General features: G+C 39.7%; 1 protein-coding gene across 2 annotated transcripts in view; it reads right to left on the reverse strand.

The window, feature by feature from the left end:
• Positions 1-16,121: 16,121 nt before the first annotated feature.
• Positions 16,122-25,009, reverse strand: part of WDFY2 (WD repeat and FYVE domain containing 2) — a 148,515-nt gene continuing 139,627 nt past the window's right edge. For both annotated transcript variants that reach the window (XM_036742461.1, XM_036742462.1), the window contains one exon: positions 16,122-23,348. In XM_036742461.1, the coding sequence (XP_036598356.1) occupies positions 23,319-23,348 (30 nt within the window). In that variant the 3' untranslated portion in view covers positions 16,122-23,318. The remainder of the gene's footprint in view (positions 23,349-25,009) is intronic.

Here is a 25,009-nt window from a genome sequence, read left to right on the forward strand (position 1 = left end):
TTCTAGGAAGGAAAGCTATGGCAAATCTGGTCAGCATACTGAAAAGCAGAGACATCACCTTGCCAACGAAGGTCCATATAGCCAAAACTGTGGTTTTTCCAGTATTAACATATGGCTATGAGAGATGGACTATAAGGAAAGTTGAGACCTACAGAAATGATGCTTTTGAATTGTGGTGCTGGAGAAGACTTTTGAGAGTCCCTTGGAGAGCAAGGAAATCAAATCAGTCAATACCCAAGGAAATTAATTCAGGCTATTCACTGGAAGATCAAATAATGAAGTCGAAGCTGAAATACTTTGGGCACATAATGAAAAGACAGGACTCATTAGAAGAGACCCTGTTGTTGGGAAAGATTGAAGGTAAGAGGAAAAGGAGATGGCAGAGGATGAGATGGAAAGATAGTATTATGGAAACAACGAACATGAACTTGGATAGACTTTCAGAAATAGTGGAAGACAGAAGGGCCTGGCATGCTATGGTCCAGGGGGTTGCAAAGAATTGGACATAACTGAAGAACCGAACATACAACTAGACATTGAGACTAGGGAGAATATATTGTAATGAGGCCTTGAGCTGATAGAGTTAGAAACCCCCCCCCAAACCCCACAGGGGTATCCCTAGAACCCTGATAAGGAAATGTAACTAGCTAGCTCTCTAGGGACCCAACTCATCAATGCAGACAGGAGTTGAGATAAAAACCCTTGAGAGTTATGGAGGGTGTCCCAAAAGTCTTAGTGCAGTCTTAACCTTTAATGGCTAAAGACTTTTGGGGCACCCTGTTTTATGGGATACATATAGGCAATAGGTAGCAGAGGGACTAAAACTCTTTGTGGTTCCTAAGCTGTGTGCTTTTGCACAGTGAACTCACAGAGGTACCACAGGATATTTAAAATTCTCAAGCGAAACCATGATACTCAATGTCTGTTAATGCCACATGAACTACTAGCTTAAGGTAGCTCACAGCTTCAACATTAGATGTGCTACATTCCTTTTGATGATATTCTGAAATGCTTAATGTGTGTTTTTGTTGTGTCTTGGTTATTTCAACATCATATCTTTGGGAAGCTGGGTTTCCAGTGGCTTCTGTGATTAAAAAAAAACTAGTATCGTAGGAAAATCAACATGGAACAAGAAATGAGGGTGGCTTTGTCCAATCTGACTCGAAGGTTTGAGAAGTTGTGGAATGCCCGATGGGCAGACACATCTCCTTAGTAAATAATTGTAGCTATTTATGAATGAATTTTTTTCTTTCAATTTATGTGTATTATTTTTTCAAAAGGCTACTAAGTCGCCAGGATATAAATACTTAAGTTGGATCTAACTACTTAATAAGTGGAGCTGTTAGGTATTTCTTTGGGCCTAGGGGTGCTATGAAAAAATTACTGAGACCCTAAGGGTACCACAAACTGAGGAAGTTTGAGAATCTTTGTACTACGCTATTTCCTTTCTAAGAAATTTGATTACAATTTCTTGATTTTGTTCAGTTCAATTCAAATTGACAAATATTGATTAAGTGTCTACTATGTTCAGGGCACTATGTCAAGTGCCAGGGATATGAAGACAAAAAAAAAAGTTCCTGCCCTCAAGAGGAGTACATTCTACTCAGGGGATAGAATACGTACTCAGTTAATAGATACAAGATGGTTTGAAGAGGGTGTCGTCACTAATACCTAGGGAATAAAGGTTGCTCAAGATCAGGAAAGACCTAGGGCAGGAGGTAGGGCCTGAAATGAGCCTAGAAGCAAGCCAAGGATTCTAAGAGGTAATTCATTACATGAAGAGGTAATTATACACACACACACACACACACACACACACACACACACACACATATAGATACACATTATATATACATCATATGTATACACACACTCATACACACACACACCGTACACACACACACACACCGTACACACACACACCATATATACATATTCATCATATATATAGATATAGATATAGATATAGATATAGATATAGATATAGATATATACACTCATTATATAAATGGGCATGGAGTCAGGAAGACTCATTTTCCTGAGTTCAAATCTGGCAGCATCAGACATTTACCATCTGTGTGGCCCTGAGCAAGTCACTTAACCATGTTTGCCTCAGTTTCCTCATCTGTAAAGTAAGCTGGAGAAGGAAATGGCAAACCATTGCAGTAGCCAAGAAAACCCCAAATGGGGTCATGAAGAGTAGGACACAATTGAAATAACTGAAGAAAAAAGGCAAAGGAGGAGAGTATGCTCCACAAATGTGGGATAGTCAGAACAAAGAAATGGAGGTCAAAATGAGAAAAATTGTGGAAGCAGAATGTATAATTCTTCATAACAGTAGCAATGACTGACATTTATCTAGCACTGCCAAGTTTACAAAGCACTCTGTATACATTGCCTCATTTGACCCTTACAATAACCCTGTGTAGTAGATTCACCTCATTTTATTGATGGAGACACTCCGGCTCAAGGAAGTTCACCCCCGGTCACATAGGTAGTACTTATCAGATACAGGATTTGTTCCCAATTTTTCCTAACTTCAAGTCAGGCTCTCTCTCCCTTACTTCTACCTTTCCTTGGCAGTAAGATGGCTCATGATAGAAGAAATACCAATAATCGTGGATTTCAGGGCCATGCAAAAAGTATTCAAAGACTCAAGGGATCTTTTATCTGGTTCTTTTCACAAATAACATGGGGAGAAATGCCTGGAAAATATTTCTCCAGCTGGGCTGAGAAGATGTAACTCCAGTCAATGCTGTGGCGTACAACAGAAGTAACAAACTCAAATTGAAAGGGATCTCTGCAGGCAGACTATTGATTGAGAAAACCACAGATTCACATTTTCTATGTTGGATTATATTTTTATTTATTTTCTTAAACTTCTCTCAATTACATTTTAATCTGGTTTAGGCCTGACTCCAGAGGGCAGCCTTGAGCCTGAGACCTCTGGTGTACTAAATTAGTACTTTTTAGAGCAATACTCCCTAAATGTTAGATGATCTCTCCTGGCTATAAAGAAAGGTGCGGATGACTTTGCTGCAATTTAGACCTGTGTGATCTTTTCTAGCTGCTTCTCGAGGCAGTTAGAGGATAGAGCTAGACCTGGAGTCAGGAAGACCTGAGTTCGAATCCTGCTTCAGTCACTTACTAGCTTCTGTGACCACCTGGCAAGTCACTGAACTTCTGCCTTAGTTTTCTTGTCTGTAAAATGGGGATAATAATACCACTTACCTCCCAGGGTTGTTAGGAGGATAAAATGAGATGATATTTTAAAGTCTTTTGCAAACCTTAAAGCACTATATAAATGCTAGCTTTTATTATTATTAATAATAATATTAAAAACATAACAAAGTTTGGAATAAGCTGGGTAGGGAGGAGAACTGGAGCATTTGCAGTCAAAGATGTTGGAACATGATGAGTTCAATTTGCCCCACGATCCTGGAAGGTTAGACTTATGTGACGCAATGTATGTCATGAATGAGGCAAGTGTTTGAAGGAATTTAGGACTTTGAAAATCACTTTGGTAGCACTTTAAGGCTTACAAAATGCTTTCCTGGTGACAACTCTGTTTGGTTAGCAGTAAAAGGTGGCTCAGTGGATAGAGCGCTGAGCCTAGAGTCAGGAAAACTCTTCTACCTCGGTTCCTCGGCCTCAGACACTTACTATCTGTGTGACCCTGGGCAAGTCACTTAACCCTGTTTGCCTCAGTTTCCTCATATGTAAAATGGGCTGGAGAAGGAAATGGCAAACCATTCTAGTATTTTTGCCAAGAAAACTCCAAATGGGGTCATGAAGAGTCAGATAAGACTGAAAGACTGAACTATAAGAAGGTGAGGCAAGGGGGTGGGGGTTGGGGAATAGGTTATTAAAGACCATTAACACCTAATTGAGGCTTCCCCCCACCCATGTATTTAGAAGAATTGAAAGAAATGGTCAACTATCTAAAGCACTTGGAGTTGGAAACCAAAATGCATGAAATTGTCTATTTAAGGGGATCTCCAGACCCAATTCCCCTTCAACGGGAAGGTTGTCCTCTATTGCCTACTTAGCTAATAGAGCTGGTATCCTTCTGGGCTGTTAGCATTAAATAAATGGAATTTAATTAAAAACACCCAAGTTTATCTTGTATCTTGCAGAGGATGGATGAAACCCTGTCTAGAGCTCTGTGAAGAAGTGGCTCTTAGGTGATGGTATTACTGCCTTCGAATGCTTCCTTTGACCCTGTTCTTGTTTGTTAACTTTCTACTTAAATCACTGCAGAGAGCTGGCTGTCTCCTCAGGGGGCACCAGCTTCGGATACTGAATGCCAATGACCTGCCAGTCTTCAAGCACGTTGGATGGAGCTAGGGTGTGCGGCTCAAATAAGGTTAATTGTGTGCAGACACAGAGACTCTTAGAATTGAAGATGCCACCCCCCCTCTCCCCGCCGCCCCTCACACTCACACACTTTTAGAATTAAAATTGCTCTCCTTCTCTCTTTCTCTGTGTGTGTCTCTGTGTCTGTCTTTCCCCTCTGTCTCTCTCTCTCCTCTGTCTCTGTCTCTCTCTCATCTCTCCCTCTGTTTCTTCTCTCTCTCTTCTGTTTCTGTCTTTCTCTGTCTCTCTGTCTGTCCCTCTCTTTCTCTATCTCTCACACAGGGAGAGGGAGAGGGAGAGGGAAAGTGAGAGAGAGAGAGTCTTACTGACTTGGGAGGAATCCTATAGTAACAAGTGGGAATTATATTGGTAGGCTTACTGCAGACACAGCTATATGGTCACCATTCTTTCTGTTGAAGAGGTGAATGTTATTCAGATGCTCCAGGCTTGACTCTGGGTGTGTGCTTATTGTTAGGAGCGATGAATTCCATGTCAGAAAACCTGGGTCCAAGGCCTGACCACTATTTACCGCATAATCATGGACAAGTCCCTTAATCTCTCTTGGCATCCTCTGGATAACCTCTTCAGTCCTTTCCAGTTTAAATCCCATTATCCTGTGTTGGCTTCTGAGCATGTTAAAGGAATGCCTTTCTCCTTGCATGGTTTGGCAGTAGACCATGGGGCAGCAACTGTACACTCCTAGGGCAGCACATTGAACCCTTACCCTGGGATTGGGATTTATACCTCTAGTTTACAATGAGCAAAAGCAGGAAAGAGATCCAAGCAAGGATATCGACAGGGAGCCTCACAAGAGGCTGCTCCCAACACCTGGCACATCAAGCTCTTGCTGGTTCCATGGGTGGGAGAGATTCCTTGGTCTACTACCTCTCCAGGCGTCAGGATAGCTAAGGAAACCGGTGACACAGAGAAGGGTGGGCTCTCACTCACATGTACCTGACTACTTCCCCACCTCTGAGGCTACAGGCAGAGAGATTCCAAGAGAGGCAGCAATAATTGAGATTTCATCACTGCTGAGAAATTTCCAGGCATGGAAGATTTCAGATAAGAGGAAATCTAGGAAATGGGCAGATCAAGAGGGAAGGACAGAAGAGGCAGAAAAGGACTGGGTTAGGGCAGTCACAAGATGCCCTACAGAGAAAGACTAGCTTTAAAGGACATCCTTCATCACAGGAAAGGGGGCTTAGATACATTCTCCTTGGCTTCAGAGGACCAAATTAGGGGCAACATAGCAGCAGAGGCTTACTGACCATTTGTCATGGCTATTATGGAGGTAATTCCTATTCAGGTATGAGGTTGGACCAGATGATTTTTGAGACTGATTCTGCTACCATCAATCTACTTGAAGCCACCTCTGCCCAGTGGGCTCTGCAGCTGCTCTGTGAGGGTTGGTACTAGAGAAGCTCCGACTGCCTCTGCTCCAAGTGCTGCTGCACCATCATGGAACCACTGACTCGGGTTCTGTGTCTCTATTCACCACCTCTGTCCTTGCCACCAGAATGTCCTTGGGATCCAGTGAGGTCAAAGGCTCCTGTCCTTCCAGAGACCATCTATATGATCCTTGTCTGTATTTCACTATAAATCTTCCATAGAGGATAAACCCCTCACACTCAGAATTTGGCGGTAGTGGTGATAGAGGGTTAGGAAGGGTACCAATACATCACTCCTGTGGTTTCTCTATTATCTCTTATTCTTGTTGGGACCCACCTTCTTTTTCTTTTTCTTTTTTTGTTGTTTTTCCCACCTTGTTTTCAAGGCTGACACTTACTTGATGATGGTTTGTGTTCCATCACCAGGAACATGCTGTAGCCTGCTTATGCTTGTGTCTTTTCATTGCTTTTTCAGTTATTCTTAGTATTCCTTGGTTTGCATCCAGATTGCATTATTGGAAAAATTGGAGGGAGAATTACAGAGACAAGCAGTTTAGGATTATTGAAAACATTGGTAATATCCCAAATACAGTTTATCCTGTTTTCCTCCAACTAATCCATTCTGGGCTTACCTCATTATTTATCCACAAAGCTTGCCCAAGAGTTACATACCAATGGCCTCATTTTGACAGACTGCCCATCTTGGACAGTGTCTTTTCTCATGCGATTTCCCCAGTGTGCATGGTTCAATCGAGATTCAACTATATCACTGGTTGAATAACAAGGTTTTAGTTTTTATGGGCCAGCCTAGGAATTGAAGTACTCTTCATGACGTTACTTTCTTGGTAAAATAAATTTCTGTGTTCCAAAGTAACCGACATCCAAATAACTTTGTGGAATAGGCTTGTTTGTAAGTGGGGAGCTCACAGCACACCACCCTGAACCGGCCAGCTGTTGTTGTGATGTACAAGCCAGCCACTGCTTGTGACTTCACCCCATAGTCTGCTCAAGGCTCTCAGACAAATAAAACCTCTTGTTCCTCATGGCTGCATAGGGCAGAGTCTGACTGGTCAGCTCCAGTTTGTTTTCCCAGAAGACCAAAACCATGTATGTTCCTCTCTTTGTGCAGCACATCAGAACGTCCCAGAAGCATTTTGCCTGCCCTCCTCATTGCAGTCCTACCTACTTCACCCCATTGGAGAGGAGCTCCATGTGTGTTCACACGATGACCTCAGCTCACGGTTGTTCTTTAATATGAATCACTTCCAAACCTTAGACCAGGTAGCCCAGAGCAGACATTGGTTTTTAGAGAGTAACAATTCTTCCTAATTTCAGGAACTAAAAAGCCTGGGGAAGACCAGGAGAAGGGTTTTAAATGAACCAGAGACTCTCCCGGGGTGTGTATGTGGGGAGGTTGGTTAAGTGAGCCACAGGGGCCTACCCAACATGCTGGAGACCTTCTTTGTTGTTTCTGAGTAGTGAGAGGATTTATAATGTCCTCTACGTATGATATGGAGCATTACGTATAGTAAGAGGATAAATAATATCCACAATAGTGAGAAGACATAGAATATATAATTCTATCATAATAAGAACTAAAATTTATATAGTACCTACCATGTGCCAGGCACTGTGCTAAGCACTTTACAAATGTTAGCTCACTTGCTCTTCATCACAACCCTGTGGTATAGGTGCTATTAATATTCACACTTTAGAGTTGAGAAAACTGAGGCAGACAGGGTTTAAGTGACTTGCCCAGGGTCATGCAGCTTGAAAGTGTCTGATGTGGGATTTGAACTTCGATCTCCTTGATTCCACCAGCTGCCGCCTAGCTGTCTCTATGAGTGGAGCACTTTGGCTCCATTCCTCATTCTTGCCACCTGACTGACCTGGCTTCTCTTCCTGCATTTCCATGGGGATTTCTTTTACTCCTGTTCATCCGAGGTGCTCATTGAGTACATCATGCCCCAAATGCATCTCTTCATTAACCTTCATGTTATGCACATTTTTAGCTCTTCCCTGTCTTACATTTCATGTTTTGCTGCCATGTTAGCAAAGCCAATAGAATGTTAATATTAAAAAGCTGGGCCTCTGTGTTCATGGGAAGCTTGGGCTCAGAAAGTGAGCTCTGCAATTTCCTGAAGACAATCTAGCTCATTGCCCTCCAGCTGTTTAACTCAAGAGCCCAACTTGTTATCCATCTGTATTGTCTAACTCTGCAGAGCATCTATCCAAATTCGTGATAAAATCTGGGAAATAAAGATTCATCATCCACTTGAGCTTTCCTGTGTGGATAGGTAGGCCAAAACTCTGAGGGATTGTGAATTTCTTCAGTGCTATGTCATTTGCAAACAGGAGCATCTGGAGGATCTCACCACTCAAAAGGAATTCCATCTTTGATCTGATATTTGTGCTGGATCTTCTCCATCACCGTGGTTAAAAAAAAATTGTTGAGCATATGTCTTCCAATCTCATGCCTTGTTTAATATTGAGTATCAGAGGGTTTTTGAATGAGGTTATTTATGTTGCTGTCTCTTTTGAGGAATCTTGAACTATTTTGATGTGTAGATGGGAGAAGCTTTATTGTAAATGAACTTGTAAAATGACATTTTCTGGTAACATTTACAATATCATTCATTATCAAGCAATAATTTTTTTAAAAAGAAGCAATGAGCACACAATAGATTTTAAATTATTTATATTTTTAGCTAATTGTAGTAAAGATACAGTCCATTGTTGAATAACACTGCAAAAGTCTATTTATGCCATGTTAATAACCTTGCAGGGGATGCCCTCCATTCATGTACCACTGACTTTCATCAAGATTTTGTAGCAGTAGGAGAGTAGGCATATGGGTTGATAGTTATTGATCTTCTCTTGGTTGCCCTTTTTCAGTATTAGCAATCAATCTACAATCAGTATCTCCTCCTCCTCCTCCTCCTCCCCCCCTTCCTCCTTCTCCTCCTCCTCCTTTCTCTCTCTCTCCCTCTCTCCCCCTCCCCCCCCCCAGCTTCTGACCTTGTCATTCAACTGAAACTGCCCTCTGCAAGGTTCCCAATGCTCTCTTAATTGACAAATTGAGTGGTTCCTTCTCAATGCACATCCTTCTTAACCTCTCTGCAGCCTTTCACACTGTTGATCACTCTCTTCTGACTTCTTCACATTCTCTTCTCTCTAGGTTTTCATTTCACTAGCCTCTCCTGGTTCTGCCCCTTCTGGTCTGTTCACTCCTCAGTGTCCTTTGCTGGATCTTCTTCTAGGTTGCGTTCATTAATCGTAAATATTCCCCCAGGTTCTGTCCTAGGTCCTCTTCTTCTCTCGTAGTATTTCACTCAGTGATGTCATCAGTTCTCATGAATTCAATGATCATTTCTATGCATATGATTGTCATTTCAATTTATCGAGGCCTAATCACTCTCCTGACCTCTAGACTTTCATCTCCAACCACCTGTTGGACATATCAAACTGGAGTCTTGTAGACATCTTAAACTCAACATGTTCAAAACTGAATTTATCTCCCCTGCCAACCCCTCCCTTCCAAACTTCCTCATTAAAAATTAGAACATTACTATTCTCCCTAGTCAATCAGGTTTGCGATCTAGATGTCATCCTTGACTCCTCATTCTCTCACTCCCCATATCGAGTGCTGCCAAGTCCTTTGGATTCTATCTTTTCATCATCTCTCATATATGTCTGCTTCTCTCCTTTGAAACTATCACCACCCTGATGCTGGCCCTTATTACCTCTTGCCTGGATTACTATAATAGCCTTCTTGGTCTGTGCCCAAAGTCTTTTCCCACACAGTCTAGCCATTACTCAGCTGCCAAAGTGATCATCCCAAAATTCAGGTCTGACCATGTCACTCCTCACCCCCACCCCCATTCAACAAACTCCACTGGCTCCCTATATTATTTCCAGCATAAAATCTAAAATCCTGTTTGGCTTTTGAAGCCCTTCATAACCTGGCCCCTTTCTAGTCTTCTTAAAATTTAATACCCTCCAAGTACCATGTGGTCCACTGACACTGTGCACATAAAGTTCCACATACAAAAAATTCCGTCTCCTAATTCCACGCACTTTCATTGGCTGTTTATCTTCAATGCCTGGAATGCCTTCCCTTCATCTAACTCCTGGGTTCCCGGGCTTCCTTCAAGTCTCATCTAAAATTCTGCCTTCTGCAAGAAGCCTTTGCAATCCATATTAATGCTGGTGTTTTCATTCTGAGGCTACTTTGAATTTACATTGAGTATATGTACAAAGTTATTTGCATGTTGTCTCCCCCATTTCAATGTGAACTACTTAAAGTGATGGGCTGTTTTTGCCTTCTTCATATCTTAGTGCTTGGCACATAGTAAGGGCTTAATAAATGTTTGTTGAGTGACTGACTAATAAAGTCTGAGGTTTTTTCCCCATACTTTTGATGTTTTTCCCTCTTTCAAATACCTTATATATCATTCCCCCGATTCCGTCACAATTGCGTCACCTCTAGCATAGATCTACTCTGCATATACTTGGCCTAATCTGGCTGCTTTTTCTTTCTTTGTTTTTGCTTTTTGTATCATTTATAGCTCCTTTATTGGCACATTTTAGACTGGGATTTTAGGGTTTGAGTGTACTGGGTCCACTATCCTTGATAGAGAAATAATTTGTTTGTAATGATTTCTACAAATCTTTTCCATTTTTCTTATTTCAAGTCTTCCTTCCATTTTTATCCTTGAATGCACTTGGGATGACTTTGCTTACTTAGATATCTTTCCAAGATTTTTTTTCTTTAAAGTGGTTTCCCCCTTCACTGCTTTATGAGATGATATTGCTCACAATCACCAATCATCCTTCTTCATAAGATTTTACAAACGAGTTTATATTCTAAACTGGTGCTGTCTTGAGCAGCTATCTTTCTTTGTGTAGCAAGTAAATTCAGTGTTTGTTAAGTAAGGCTCTCTCTGGGCTCTTTTGGTCTCCTTTTTGCAGCAATTAATTTATACTGGTTAATAGTATGGATAAAATGACTATAGTTGGTGTCAATGTTATTTCTACTGTCTATTTCCCATTTTCGATCAATGTCTTGTTTAAGCAGTTCAGGGCGATGTGATATAATTTTCTTATTCTTTATTACTAAAATTTGGATTATTATTATTAATTTCCAGTTGGTTTATTAATTTTTATTTATTAATTTTTTAGTTAGTTTGGATCTTTTACGATCTCCCTGGATAGAGATAACTGATTTCAAGACAATTCCTCCATCACAAACAAATCTCTTCCTATTAGTTAAAAAATAATGTATTTCATTCCTTATGGTGCTATTTGGTGCTTATCATGGCTGACACTAATTCTTTTCTTGAAGAAGGTGCTTATTATATAGACATGTAAGGCTTCTGTGTTCTTTACAAGTCTTCAGGCTCTTTCATTCTTTTTTCCTGAACCATGCTTTTCTATAGATTTCTCTCCTTTTTTTAAATCTCTTTTTACTTTTTCACTGAAGTTGTCAAGTATATGAATGTGTCGAATAAATTCAGTTTCATTAAGTTCTTCAAAGAATTTCTCTATGAATTCATCTTCTGCAACAACTGATGATGGTGTTTAAACAGCAATTGTTTTCATGGTGGTCTTTTTGAAAATACATTGTATTTTATATAAAGATGCTATTAATGACAAGATACATGGGTGGGAGATCATTCACGTTAAATACATATATATATATATATATATATATATATATATATATATACACACACATATACATACATACATATATATACCCCAACACAGTAAGAAACACATATAGAAAAACATTTTAAGTACAAAAGATGTACTGTCACTTTATAATTTTACTGTGATAACTGTTTTGACTCAAATTTTAACTTATTTTTAGATCTTTAAGGTCCCAGTCTATTGTTTAAATTCCACAATAACATCACTTTACAATTTAAACCAGCTTTGTTAAATTGACCTTGTCTGATGCTTTCTCATTTTTCAAAGCACACAGGCCCTGTTCAGTCTTGCCTTGTCTTCTGAAACTTCTCCCTTTGGCTCTCCTCTGCCTTTTAACAGTAGAGGTATGTGTGGTTACCAAGTCTATACCAGTTGCTTTTAATTAACTCCTCAGGCTTTCTCTGGGTGGATGACTCAGCAATCCAACTTTTTAAGCCAGCCACCAATAATTTATGTTAATGTGCTCTCTGTGTTATGTGGGAGAATCTTTCTTTTGCTATTTGCTGAGCAGAGATTCTTAGTAGAAGATGGAGATGGCACTTGATGAATCTTCTGATGAGCTAAGTGTTTAACAAGCCAGGTGGGGAATGATGAGACAGTATAATCCATCTCTCTAAGACTGTGATACTGGGGAGTGGGCTGACAAAGAAAAAGCTCTCCCTTGGGAAAGGTAGATAGTGGCAGCTCATTAATGGCTCTGTTCACTATGCCTGACCCCTACATGAGTGCAGAGTGTGGGGAGAAGCAACAAGCATTTACTAAGCACCTACTATGTGCTAGACATTGTGCTAAGCACTTTACAAGCATTATCTCATTTGTTCCTCACAACAACCTAGTGTAAGGTGTCATTATTATCCCCATTTTACAACTGAGGAAACTGAGGCAGATGGCAGTTAAGTGATGTGATGTGCCCTGGGGCATAGTTAATACATTTCTGAGGTCACATTCAGCTCCTTCAGACTCCTTCCACAGCATTCTATCTACTGTGTCCCCCTGCTGCCTCAGAATCATTTGGAGTTTTACTACTTTCCTTTTAATTACATTTTCTTTCTGTAAAGGTATATTAAACTATAAGGTGAGTGTGTATAGAGTGGGGAAGGAGGTAAGAAATCTTAATGGGAAATGAAACATAAGATATATTTGCAGATTCTTTTGTACAAAACTCTAGTGTGATCAAATAAAATGACAAATTTGTGATAAATTTATGAAATATAAATACAAATGCTTTTTACATTTAAAAAACCCTAGGCCAAACCTAGAGGAACTTAATATGGTTGGGGTCAGGGGGAAGTGTTTGCTTAATTTAGAATAATATCCTAAAAATATCTGCAGTCATAGCTATCAACCCTCACCTAATAAAAGCGTTATAATATTCCTTGAAACACTCTGCCTACCCCACGGGCAAACAACCCAGTACTCTACCTGTACTTCATACAATGGTATCACAAAACCTTCATTTCATTAAATAAAGTGAACTCATCATTTAACATGACACAAGAACAGTAATTTTCTTAGGATGCTCTGTTGTTTATCCTGCAATTGATTTAAACAACATAGTCTTGTCAGGAGGCCAGGAAAGACACTTTTATAAAAGCATAATGCAGGAAGAGGTTAAAACCAAGACTAAAGTCAAGGGCAAAAGCAGATATGGGTTCTGATGGGACTCTTTTCCATTTCAGAGACTCAAACTCTTCTCCCAGAAGCAGCTATTAGTAGTTTGGAGGCCAAAGTGTTCCAAGCCATTTGTTTCTCTGCAATGTATCCTGCCTAGGCTAAAACCCCAAGTACACCACAGACTTTTGATCTTCACATTTCTTCTGTTTAATTTAGAAATATTTAACTAACCATCATACTGAATCTCCCCAGGTATGACTTAAAACAAGAATAACAAGGATTAAAAGGTTTTTTTTTTTTAAATTTAAAGTCATATTCTGGGACTAGAAAGTCAGACCCCTTTTTTTCTTTTAAATGTTTTTTATTGATATTTTGTTTTTTATATCACCATAGTATCCCATGTATTCCTCCCCTCCCCTTCCCACAGAGGTTTTGTTGTTGTTGTTTTTTTTTTTCCATGTGGCAAATAGTATTTTTTGGAGAGGAAAGAAAGCGCAACTGATCAGTATGTTGAAAAAGTCCAAAAACATATGCAATGTGTAAGAACTATGGACCTCCCACTTCAATGAAAGGGTGGGTTGGGGGTATCTTCTTATCTCTTTATTCATCCTGCTTGATCATTACCATTCTGTTACATTTACTTCTGATTTTTTAGTGTGTCATTTTTCTTTTCATTTACATTGTTGTAGTTACTATGTATCTTGAATTCTTGGCTCTGCTTATTTCATTCTGCATCAGTTCACACAGAACTTTCCATGCTTCTCTGTACTGATCACACACATCATTTCATAAGCACAGTAACATTCCATTACATTCAAGCACCACTATTTGTTTAGCCATTCTCCAATAGATGGGCATTGACTTTGTTTCTGATTTTTAGCTGTTGCCAAAAGTCCTGCTGTTAGTATTTTGAAGTATTTTTCTTGTCAATGGCTTCCTTGGGATATAAGCTCAGTAATGCATAGATAGACCCTTACTTTTGGTGATAACTTATTATCTCACAGACAATCTGGCCTCAGATGAAAGCAAAGAACAAAGAGCTTAGTTGTGGGCTTGTCTGCTGATGAGGTAGCAAGACCACCCCTGAAGGACTTTTTCCTCTCAATTAAGGGATACACAATGTCAATACATCACAAAGTTCTCATGGACTTTTATCTGAGATGCACAGACTATAAACTCACAGATCTTCACACAGCAATATTCAACTAATGGAGGGAACCAGCAAATACTTTTCTTCCTATTTTGCAGATAAAAAAACAAACAAACAAAAAAAACCTAGAGACTCAGGGAAGTCAAAGGAGAGAGTCACTGGGAAATAAGCCATTTGATTTTTAGAGTCTTGACAGTAAATTTTATTCTTCAGTCATCGTATTTGGTAATTGGTATTTATGTTTTTATATTGACCAATTACTAGTATAAATAACAAAAGCATGAAAGAGAGGCTGTATAATATGGCAAGGCCACAGTGGATAGAATGCCAGACTTGAATTTAGGAAGACCTGGGTGTATGACCTTGGGCAAGTCACTTAATGTTTCTGAGCCACACTTCTCTCACTTCTTTTCTGTTCTAGGTGTAGAGATTGGAGCCTCCTTTCAGGAGGGAGCATCTAGGGTTCCCAGTGTCTGGTTTGGTAGCCAGCACAGTACTGGTACCCAGGGGAGCAAGTCATGACCTTGGAGAGAGACTTTCAGGCCCCAACCCAGGGTAGCTGAGATTGAGTAGTCAAGTCACTTTAGGACGTGAACTTGGTGGGGCCAATGTTATGGAGGAACTGTCTTAAGAGTGAGCCTACTCTCTCCAATGACCAAGGTGGAATAAGGGAGAACACCCCTGAAGTATTGAAGGAAAATGTTTGCATTTTGTTCTTGGTATAGCTTCAAAATAAATCTCTTTGTAAAAGGTAACTGGTGTTGTTAAATGGAATTAGGATGCTCTTCGCTGGCACCTAATAGCAAGGGGAACCTAGCCGGGGGAATCAAGCTGATGACAGAGAAGACACCCTAACAAACCCCTGAGGATACCTGAGTGGCAAATGTAATCGTCCTGGCTCTGTTAAGAGTGAACCAAAGTATACTCACTATATCAGGTCCAACTGAGACAATGCATGTAAATCCCCGTGCAAATCTTAAAGCACAATGTAAATGTGAACTATTACAAATGAATGAAATAGCATTTATTAAGCACTTGTTATGTGCCACGCACATATTACAAGCACACTAATGGCGGTTCTTGCTCTTATGGAGTTTTCATTAATAAGGGAAGACAAGACATGTTGGTGAACAGTAGCCAGAAACAGGTGCTGTGGATTGAGAAGTCACAGAGAAAATGAGTGGAGCAACAGGGCATCTCTCTTCCAGGAGTGTTGCCTTGGTTACTGTACCTACAGCTAGAAGTTTGAAAGGGTGGAAGGTCACATGAGTGTTAAGTATCAGGGGCAACATTTGAAACCAGGTCCTTTGCCATCGACCAGGCCTGCACAACCTGGAGTATCAATGTCTCAGTGCATTAGTTACCCTCCCCATAGAATATATAAATTTTAGGAGGTTAGAGGGAGTGCAGAAGCATTCTATACCTGTATCAGTATCAGAACTTTTGTATGCTTGCTTAGCAGATTCTTAGACATAAGTTCATAGGAATGAACCCTAGAGAACTAACTCATGGCCCTTAGTTTCAGGGAAGGAAATTGATATCCAGAGCCTAAGTTTACAGTTAGTATTCAAGAGTGGTTTTTGATACCAACTCTCTTTGCTATTGTCTATCAGTCAAGAACCAGTAAAGAAAAGAGAGAGCACATTTGCCATTATCTCATTCCTCTGGACTGTTAGTGCAGAGGAAGAACACCTCATCTTGGCCTCTGGAACCTCCTCCTTACAGGACTCTGCTGACCTAGTTCACTCTCACCTCAGTTGTATACCTCAGCCATGGCAGTCCCTCTGAAAGTACCAATTTCCAAAGAGTTATCAGGAACAACACCAAAGTGTTTCACGGCATCGCCCACGCTCGTATATTATGACTTCAACCACAATATAAGTACAGGGCTAAGGCTAAAGGAAGGTTTCACAAAGGTTTATTTTAGAACCATGGAGGCAGCTTTTCAATGAATCCATTACATCACTGAATGAACAAACATACATTTCAGTTACATGGAAGAGACAGAGGAAAAGGGAGTAGGAGGAGGATAACCATGCCATTCCGCAGCATTTTATCATATTAGATATGTATTTTTCTTTAATTTTTATTACCTACTACAATATAGAATCCCTTTGTAATTGGAACAGAAATTTCCTGAAGATAATGTTAAGATGGCTGTCTCGAAGCAGGTGGCAAGATCTGGTTGCTGAGGACTTAGCAGTATTTTGTTCTCATATCCAGAGCAAAGGATAGAGGGCTTAAAAACAGACCAACATTCAAGAGATTCACTCCAACTTTTGTGTTTATTTAGCAGTATTTTGTTCTCATATCCAGAGCAAAGGATAGAGGGCTTAAAAACAGACCAACATTCAAGAGATTCACTCCAACTTTTGTGTTTATTACATTTTCACCCTGAAATTCCTCATTTTAAAAGAGGAGCCCCAATAAATGTATAAAATAGGGCTATTGCAACCAATTAAAGATCTGCCCCATAGAGGCTGATGGGGGGTAATACAGACAGAAGTGCAGGAGCCATGTTCTTGACTATGGTAAGTCAGAAGCAGGCCCTATAACTAGCTTTTACTTGGCCAAGTACTTTCCAAGTTGTTCAGTATGTAATAGATTTTGAGCTCCTGACATAACTTTTTTCTTTTGCAAAATGACAACACATTGAAAAATATATCCTTAAACAAGTAATATCAATTAACATCAAACACCACTAAAGATGTAATGGTTAAAAGAAACAAGTGTTTTGGTCCATCCATTATGTTGGTATATTCTAGTGCTGCAAAGTGCTTTTATCATTGAATAACAAAAGATACAAACGCAAATATAAACAAACCAATACTCCCTTTATATTAGCAATAGTCTTCCCTCTCCATTAATTAGAGAAAGAAAAAAAGGTCCAAAGTGGCAAGGCCTGATCTGAGTCAAATATGCCTCCTCGTTTCTAATCGGATCATCAAATTGACATGTAATTTCAGTGTCTTTTTCCTAAGTGAGTTTGATTCTTTTATGATCGCTGACCCAATTCAACAAACATTTGTCGTCTCCAACATACAAGGCACCAGGCTAAGTGCTGGGGACAAAGAAATATAATTCAATTAATGAAACGTAAGAGAGTCCCTGAACTCAAGGAGCTTATGGAATTGGGGGTGGGGGTAGGGAGAAGAGACACAATAAGACACAAAAAGGTACAACAGGTGGAAGGTGATGAGGGAGAATCACAAGAGGGAATACTTGAAACATCTCTTTAGGAAACTGTACAGTGATTAGCCACCATCCCCTTTATCTCCCCTTTCCCTAATAAAATATCCATGTAACTATAGATAAAAAATATAGACTGTGCTTTCTTGGAATTTGATAGAGGAAACTAAGGGAGAGTGGTCTTCTCTCGTTTATCTGGCTTAATCAAGCCTTGCAGATAATCACTTGCCTAGCCCTGGTAGTGGCTGGCTTATAAGCCCAATAATGGACACAGAATTCTACTAATTTTATTAACTGTAAATTACAGTGGTAGAAACAGTGATGTTAAAAATAATGGTATGGTTTGTTAAGTTTTGAGTTCTTATCTGCAAGGCTGGCTGAGATGAGGTTTAAAAATGAAGATGATTTTACATTACTCAGTCATAAAATACTTTAGACATTGGGAATAGAAAGCAAAACTAGCCTACAGCAGAAATGGAATGGGAGCTGTATTGATAATAAAGGCAAAAAATGGCATTTTGGAAGCCCCGCAGGGCCAAATATCCCAACAGCCATACCAAGCTCTTTTATCTCTATCTCTTTAGGGGGAAAAGTACCCTAATTCTCCTTGACATGTATGGTTACAGTCAGGGTTCATCTAATTCCCTCTCTGAAAAAATTCTAAGGATATGGAGTGCTTCAGCTGCCAGCTTCCGTACCAAAAGATTTAGCTGTGCTGGACATAGCATGTAGTTAGAAGTTAACTTAAGGCCAAGTGAAGTTTCACAGAATTGGATTGTACAGAGCAATGCCCTCCCATTGTCTCTCTAGCAAGCTTGCAGCCTTAACTCTCCCAAAGGTCTTGGAATACAAACAGCTGGCGGTGTCCTGAGGCTGCTTCAGGATGAAGGAGGGAGTGGTGGCCAGGCTGTAATGGACAGCTTGAACTTAATAGGTAAATGCCACAAGGACAAATACAGGTAGAAGGTAGTGTTCTATAGCCTTCCCATTGAAACAACCATTGGGTTAGGTACCCTGAGAATACCTAATGCTTATCAAATGACAAGTTGATGAAACTAGGGGCCATTTCAAACTAACAATTTTGGGCATTTACAAAGGACAGGAAACCTTGAGATGAGAAGAGAGGTTTTCAACTGGAATGACAGCAGTGATCTTTCAAAGCACAGAGTACTGGGAACAAAGTTTCTCCTTAGGTTCTGAACCCCCTAAAGATCAGTGTTCTAATAGCAAAAATGTATAGGGTTCCAGGAATATACAAAAGTCTTAGGGTGGTTTTAACCTTTAAAAGCTTAGAAATGCACTGAAGACTTTCGGGACATCCTGTATTTTTTTTGGCACTTCATACCACGGTAAGACGGTAATTAATTAAGTGGGCAAACCAGTTTTAACAATTAATTTTATTCTTGTCTCTCCCATTCAGGCTGTTGAATCCTTGCTTACTTTCATGCTTTAAAAGAACCCATGTGCGCATACACACACACACACACACACACACACACACACACACACAGTACAGCTTAAACTATCTTAAAGGAGACAAAAATGAAGAATTTCTTAGGTCTGCATGAAAAATGTAAACTGTTTGGAAGAAAGACTTTTAATTTCCAGTATTTTAAGATGTAAACCTTGGTGACAAGACCATTTATGTACAATTAAGAGGCAGCTGTGACAGAGGATAGACAGCTGGCCTCAGAGTCAGGGAGAACAGGGTTTAGGTCCTGGCCCTGATTCTTGGGAGCTGTATGACCTTGGGTGAATCATTTCACCTTTCAAATGCTCTAGTCTATAATTGTGCAGTGAAGGTGCCAACCTGTATTGGTAAAGGAACTGTCTTCATCCAGGAGTTACCAGTGTAATCACAGGTTCAGTCCTCCCTATCCCTTAAGATCCTGTAATGTGATCACAAACAGGGGAATCTCATCTGCTGAACACCGATGTCTAATTACTTTAATTTTCAATCACTCTTCTCTTAAGACAAAATTAGGGTTCAATTGACAAACTTAGCACTAGCAAAAACAAATATTTTTTAAAATGAGGTTTCAAAAGAATGGGGGTGTTAATTGAGTAGGGGAGATATCTCCCAAGAAGAGCCCACCGAAATGGTTCCTCCACAGTCTGTCCTCAGAAAAACAATACACTTGTGGGCACCTGAATTCCCACCCTCAATCCTGACTCTGTGGCGCTGAGTGGTGAGGCATCTGAAAAGGGCATATACAGACCTGCCACAACGGCCCTGTTATTACATACTCACCAACCTGCTCGCTCATGACCAAAGCTAGTGGCAGAAAGTATATCAAACATGCTTTATAGAAAAGAACTCAGGACCTGGCGGTATGATACTTCTTTTCTACCGGTGGCCTGAATAGAGTCTTCCAAATCACTCCAAAGACCAGGGCTGTATTGTTACATCAGGTGATGTTCACAGTCCCCTAAAGTAAGTTTCCAGAAATCAACAGTTCCTCCAGAGATGTCCTACTGTATTCCTGACCTCCCCCACCCTCCCAAGGATCCCCTCCCTCAGCCAAAGAATGTTGTCATCACTACTGATCTGTCCAGCTGTGACTGAGGTGTGGCTCAGCCTGAGGGTGGGGCTTCTTAGCAGATGACCTCTTGAGGTCATTTCCAGTTCTGATATTCAAAGACTCATTTATTAATTATTAAGGCAAATGAGAGCGACAATTTAAAAGTCAATCAGAAGGACTGGCTGCTCAGGCAGAGAAACAAAACAAGGCTTTAAATTTTACTTTATCTGAAACTATTTTTTTTTTGCTATTATGGGAGACTTGCTGCCTCTTGTGATGCTAATCCCTAAGAAGTGAATGAAATAAAGGGATATTTATTTATTGGGTCAAACGCAGGGGAAAAAAATCACAAGATTTTTTGTTGTAATGGTGACGCCTTCTTAGAGTATGAGTTGGACTAGATGGCCACTCTAAAAATTCTGTGAAATCATCACAATTTCCTGTTTTCAAAAAATATCCAGTTTGAGTAAACTTTAGGCTCCCAAGAAGGCCAATGTTACATATGTCAAGTACAAAGGCAAGCCAAATGGACTGTAATTGAAAAGGAAGCTTAAGAGAGACAGCCAAAGTCTCCACTGAGAAATGCAAGAGGCTGGTGCCAGCTTCCAATTCTGACTGACAGAAACTTTCACTTTCAGAAAGTCCCTGGTGGAGAGATATCCCACAAGCAGAGAATTCTTGGGGAACTTGTGGTCTTGAGGTTACAAACTTTAGATTCAGTCAAAGGGCTACACTTGAGGACCTAGAGGGCTACATGTAGCCTCAAGGCTGCAGGTTCCCCACCCCTGGTATAGAAACACAAGTTAAAAATTAATGCATTCACAGAGTTTCCAAGATAACCACTTCATGTGGCTAAACCATGTTTGCTGAATCCAAATGACCTCAAGGACACTCAGACAAGGGAAGGAAAAAGTAAATTAGTGAATGCTTAGAAACATCACAGTATTTTTTTTTAAAAGCAAAACTCATACCACTGATGAAACTTGAGAATACCTTGACTAGCTTTAAACTATGAGCAAATCTTTGGGTTTGGATAGGAATATGGTGTTGAAAAGACTTGTAAAGGCTTTTGAATATAGACATCCATGCAGAAAAATCATGTTTAAGTCAAACGCCAGTAAGTTAAAAGAATCATGTGTGATCCTATATGAGTGCAAGTATTTGTCCAATGAGATTTTGGCTCATTTGGAGAATATGTGCATAGGCCTGATGGGTACTTGTCCCATCAATTCCTTAATACTAGAGTTCCCTTTTCTTGTACTGGCCAGAATGCAAAGGGGAAGAAGGCAAAATGGAGCGGGAGGCCTTCTACTCATTTCTGTGGATCACCTCTGCCTTTCAGTACTTAGAAATTAGTAACAGGGTAATGAGATCCAGGCATATACTATACATGTATATATATATATAGACTATAGACATTTGAATATTTTAAAAATCAGAATGTCATCTGGTTCTTTTTAAAAACTCTCAAATGAAACAGACAGACATGCAGAAGACATTCAAAAGTGATTATAGCAGCTATTGATAGCAGGGAGAGGATTTGGGGAAGGCAAAAAAAAAAGTGGTAAGTGGTTATGTTCCTTACGGTATTTTGTCCTATGTACACTTTTGGGAGAGCTGGGGGTGAGTTACAGTAACATGGGGATATTTCTCTCCCCGTGTTTTGTTAGAATTTCTTGTTTACAAGCATAAATGTTCAATTTAATAAGGCAATGCACAGTTATTTTCCCCAAGGCCTCTTGGGCAGTCATAACCACCACCAAGTTATTGAAGAGGTCACAGAACCAGGAAGCAGAGCTTGCCATCACGAGGGCCTGGTTTTCTAGTCTGGCGCTAACCATGAGCCATGCCAGAAAACCAAGAAAGGGGAAAAATAAATGATAAATATAAGTCTGTAGTACCGTAAGACTTTCTGCTTTCCAGAAAGGAGGAAATTAAAAGGGACACTTTCCATACCCCTCCCACCCTCAATCTATCTTTTGAAAAAAGTTCCCAAACTTAGATATATATAAGGTACAGTGGAAATAAGGTATTTCAGTAAAGTGGAAATGAGGTTGTCCATAAAAGAGAATAAAAAAGTAAATTTTCTAGATAAGAAATGGGCAAATTTTCTAAGCTTTCTAGAGAGGAAAGCGATTGATCCTCCTTTTCACATCTAGAAGAGCTAGCAATTTTCCCTGGCTGGGTTTCATTCCATTTCTTTTAGGGTTCAAGATGAAAGAAGTTAAAAAAATGCCACAATAATAGGCAGGCCATTTTGGTTCACTTTAAAAAGCACTCTTTTACATTTCATTTAAAAAGTTAAAGTTTTGCCTAAAAGGAAAATAGCATGAAAATGAAGAATTCCACAATACCAAATATCTCAAGGGATAGAACATTTAAGTATGCAGGGCATCTTGATCAATTCCATGATCTTTTTTTTTCCCTTAATGCGTAGTTTGAATAGGGAAGAAAAAATAAGAGATTCAATTAAAATTTTATACAAATGAACACATTTAAGTTCACATAACTAAGAGACAATTGGTTTTATAACATGTGGTTTGGTGAAACCTAAGAGGGGCCAGTCACTATAATTTCATTTAAAATAGCTTGTGTGGTTATAGCTAAGTTCAGATTAACACAGATGCTAACACTAATGGGAGATGCTCTCAGCTGTAATCACCCACTTCTTAGATATCTTTTAGGTGGCTGTGGGGCAGCTTAACCACTATTTTTAGGAGAAGCAGGGGGAAGACAGGAAAAACTCCATTTTCCTTCTGTGGTCCAGGAAACTAGAGAAGTTGATATGGATGGAGTCAGGCATTGCTGCTTAGCTCCTCTGAGCAGTCGGTCGGTCTTCACAGATGTCTCCACTGAATTGGAGATGAACCCAGAAACATTAACAATAAATAGCTTCAGTACATTCTTTCTGGAGAGCAGATTTGTGATGAGCGGGAGGTCAAAGTGATGCTGAGCATGTGGTAGAATGTATCCTGAGGTGGAGAACACGAGCAACCACAAAGACCACCCCCACCCCCTCAAAAGACACCTCCCTCCCTTCCCCAATACAAACAAAGCAGCAAGAACAAGGAAGTGCTGAAATATTAAAAACTAAACAGCCATCCCACACAGATTTTTTTTCAGACAGACTCAAAACACTGCAGCACAGCCAGATTGTACAAACCATTTGCTTAAAAAAATATCTTTTTCTATTGTGTGAATAAGTTGAAATAAGTCTCCTTGCTAGTGTTTGCCCCACACTATCAGATGACTTAAAATGAACTTGGATTCTTGAGTCTCTCCCTTACTGCCCACCACACTCAGCTTTACTTTTCTCTTCCTCAATGACTCTGGTCAGAATGACTGTTGCTTCCGGAAATACTGTTTTTTGGGTTCTGGAAAACATCATCAGGATACCACTGGCGTCATATCCCACAACTGTTAAAAAAAAAAAGATATCAATAAATCTACAATTTTATTGAGTTATTTATAATATTTTATATCAATGTTAATAGAGCATATTAAGTTATGTTATGTGATATATTTATGTAACAGTAATAACAGCTAACATTTGTATAGCACTTACTATGTGCCAGCCACTGTGCTAACCATTTTACAATACTTATTTTATATTAATGTATCAATAAATTATATTCATACCTGAATAATAAAAGTTTCTAAGAATTCAATCCTGTACCTCTCCATCTCACCAAAAAAAAAAATTTAAAAGGCAGCATGGTGAATTAGAAAGAACAGGGCACTTTGCAATAAGAGTATCTGGGTTTGAATCCTGACTATAGGCTACTGGCTATACTGCCTTGAGCAAGTCATTTTTCTGAGTTCAGTTCCTGAACCTGTGAAAGGAGGGATAATCTCTATGTTCTGATGTAGTTCTAAATCTGATGTTTCCTCTGAATCTTTTTGTTTAGGAACGAAGTCAAACTACAAAAATATAATTCTTTAATCAAATAAGGATAAGGGAAAAAAAAAAAAAACGTTTTCCCCCATAACCAGTTTGGCCCAGGAAGAGACCATGACCAAAAGTGGAAGCTCAGGCTCCATTTCAAGGATCCTCCAATGCTGTTATGCACAGCCACCAGGGTCATTTTTGATTCTCAGGAAAAAAGGTGTAAGGATGACGTAAAATGAGAGCCCCCGTGCAGGGAACTCTTCTCTTTTTAGGGACTGGGAAGCCCCTAGGATACACACTATAATATTTAGAGAGGGAGATTGCTGTTACGATTACCAATAATTATAGCAACTTTACGTAGCACTTTGAATGCTAGCCTCCCACAACAGCATTTAGAGGCAGGCAGCACAAGGTACTATTATTCCAGAGATGAAGAATTTTGTTTGTTGTAGTTCGGTCATATTTCAGTTGTGTCTGACTCTTTGTGACCTCATTTGTGATTTTCTTGGCAAAGATGGTTTGCCATTTCTTCCTCCAGCTCATTTTATAGATGAGCAAACTGAGGCAAATAGGGTTAAGTGATTTGCCCGGGGTCACACAGTTAATAAGTGTTTGAGGCTGGATTTGAACTGAGGAAGATGAGTCTTCCTGACTCCAGGCCTGGGGGTTCTAGCCACTGAGCCACCTAGCTGCCCCTCAAGATGAGGAAACTGAGACACAAATGTTAATGGCTTATCCATTGCCATACAGCTAATGCCAAGTATGCGATGTGGGGTTTGAACTCAGGTCTCCCTTGACTTCAAGCTCAAGTCACTGCTGTCTTGCCACTGTCTCTCTGGGTGGAGTGGGACATAGCCACCATTTTTTAATTAGAAAAAACACTAACTTTTTGATTGAATGATTGCTTTCATTGTAAAGAGGGACCTTATTTTGTTACCTTTTCCTTCAAGAGACGGTGAATTCCCACTTTTTGCAGAGAATCAAATTTACCCATTTTCTATCAGAACTTCCTGCCAATCATCTCTAGTTTAGTAACTTCTTTTAACAATCATCTTTAGTGTTTTTCCCTCATTTGCTTCATGTCTCAATTTTAGAATTCACTAAAATATACTCTACATTGGTGATTAGAAGGGGTAGAAGGAGGGAGGGTGGGAAACAGTATCATTTTTAGCCAATTCACCCATTATAG

Source organism: Trichosurus vulpecula, chromosome 2 (assembly GCF_011100635.1).
Source record: "Trichosurus vulpecula isolate mTriVul1 chromosome 2, mTriVul1.pri, whole genome shotgun sequence".
Classification (NCBI taxonomy): domain Eukaryota; kingdom Metazoa; phylum Chordata; class Mammalia; order Diprotodontia; family Phalangeridae; genus Trichosurus; species Trichosurus vulpecula.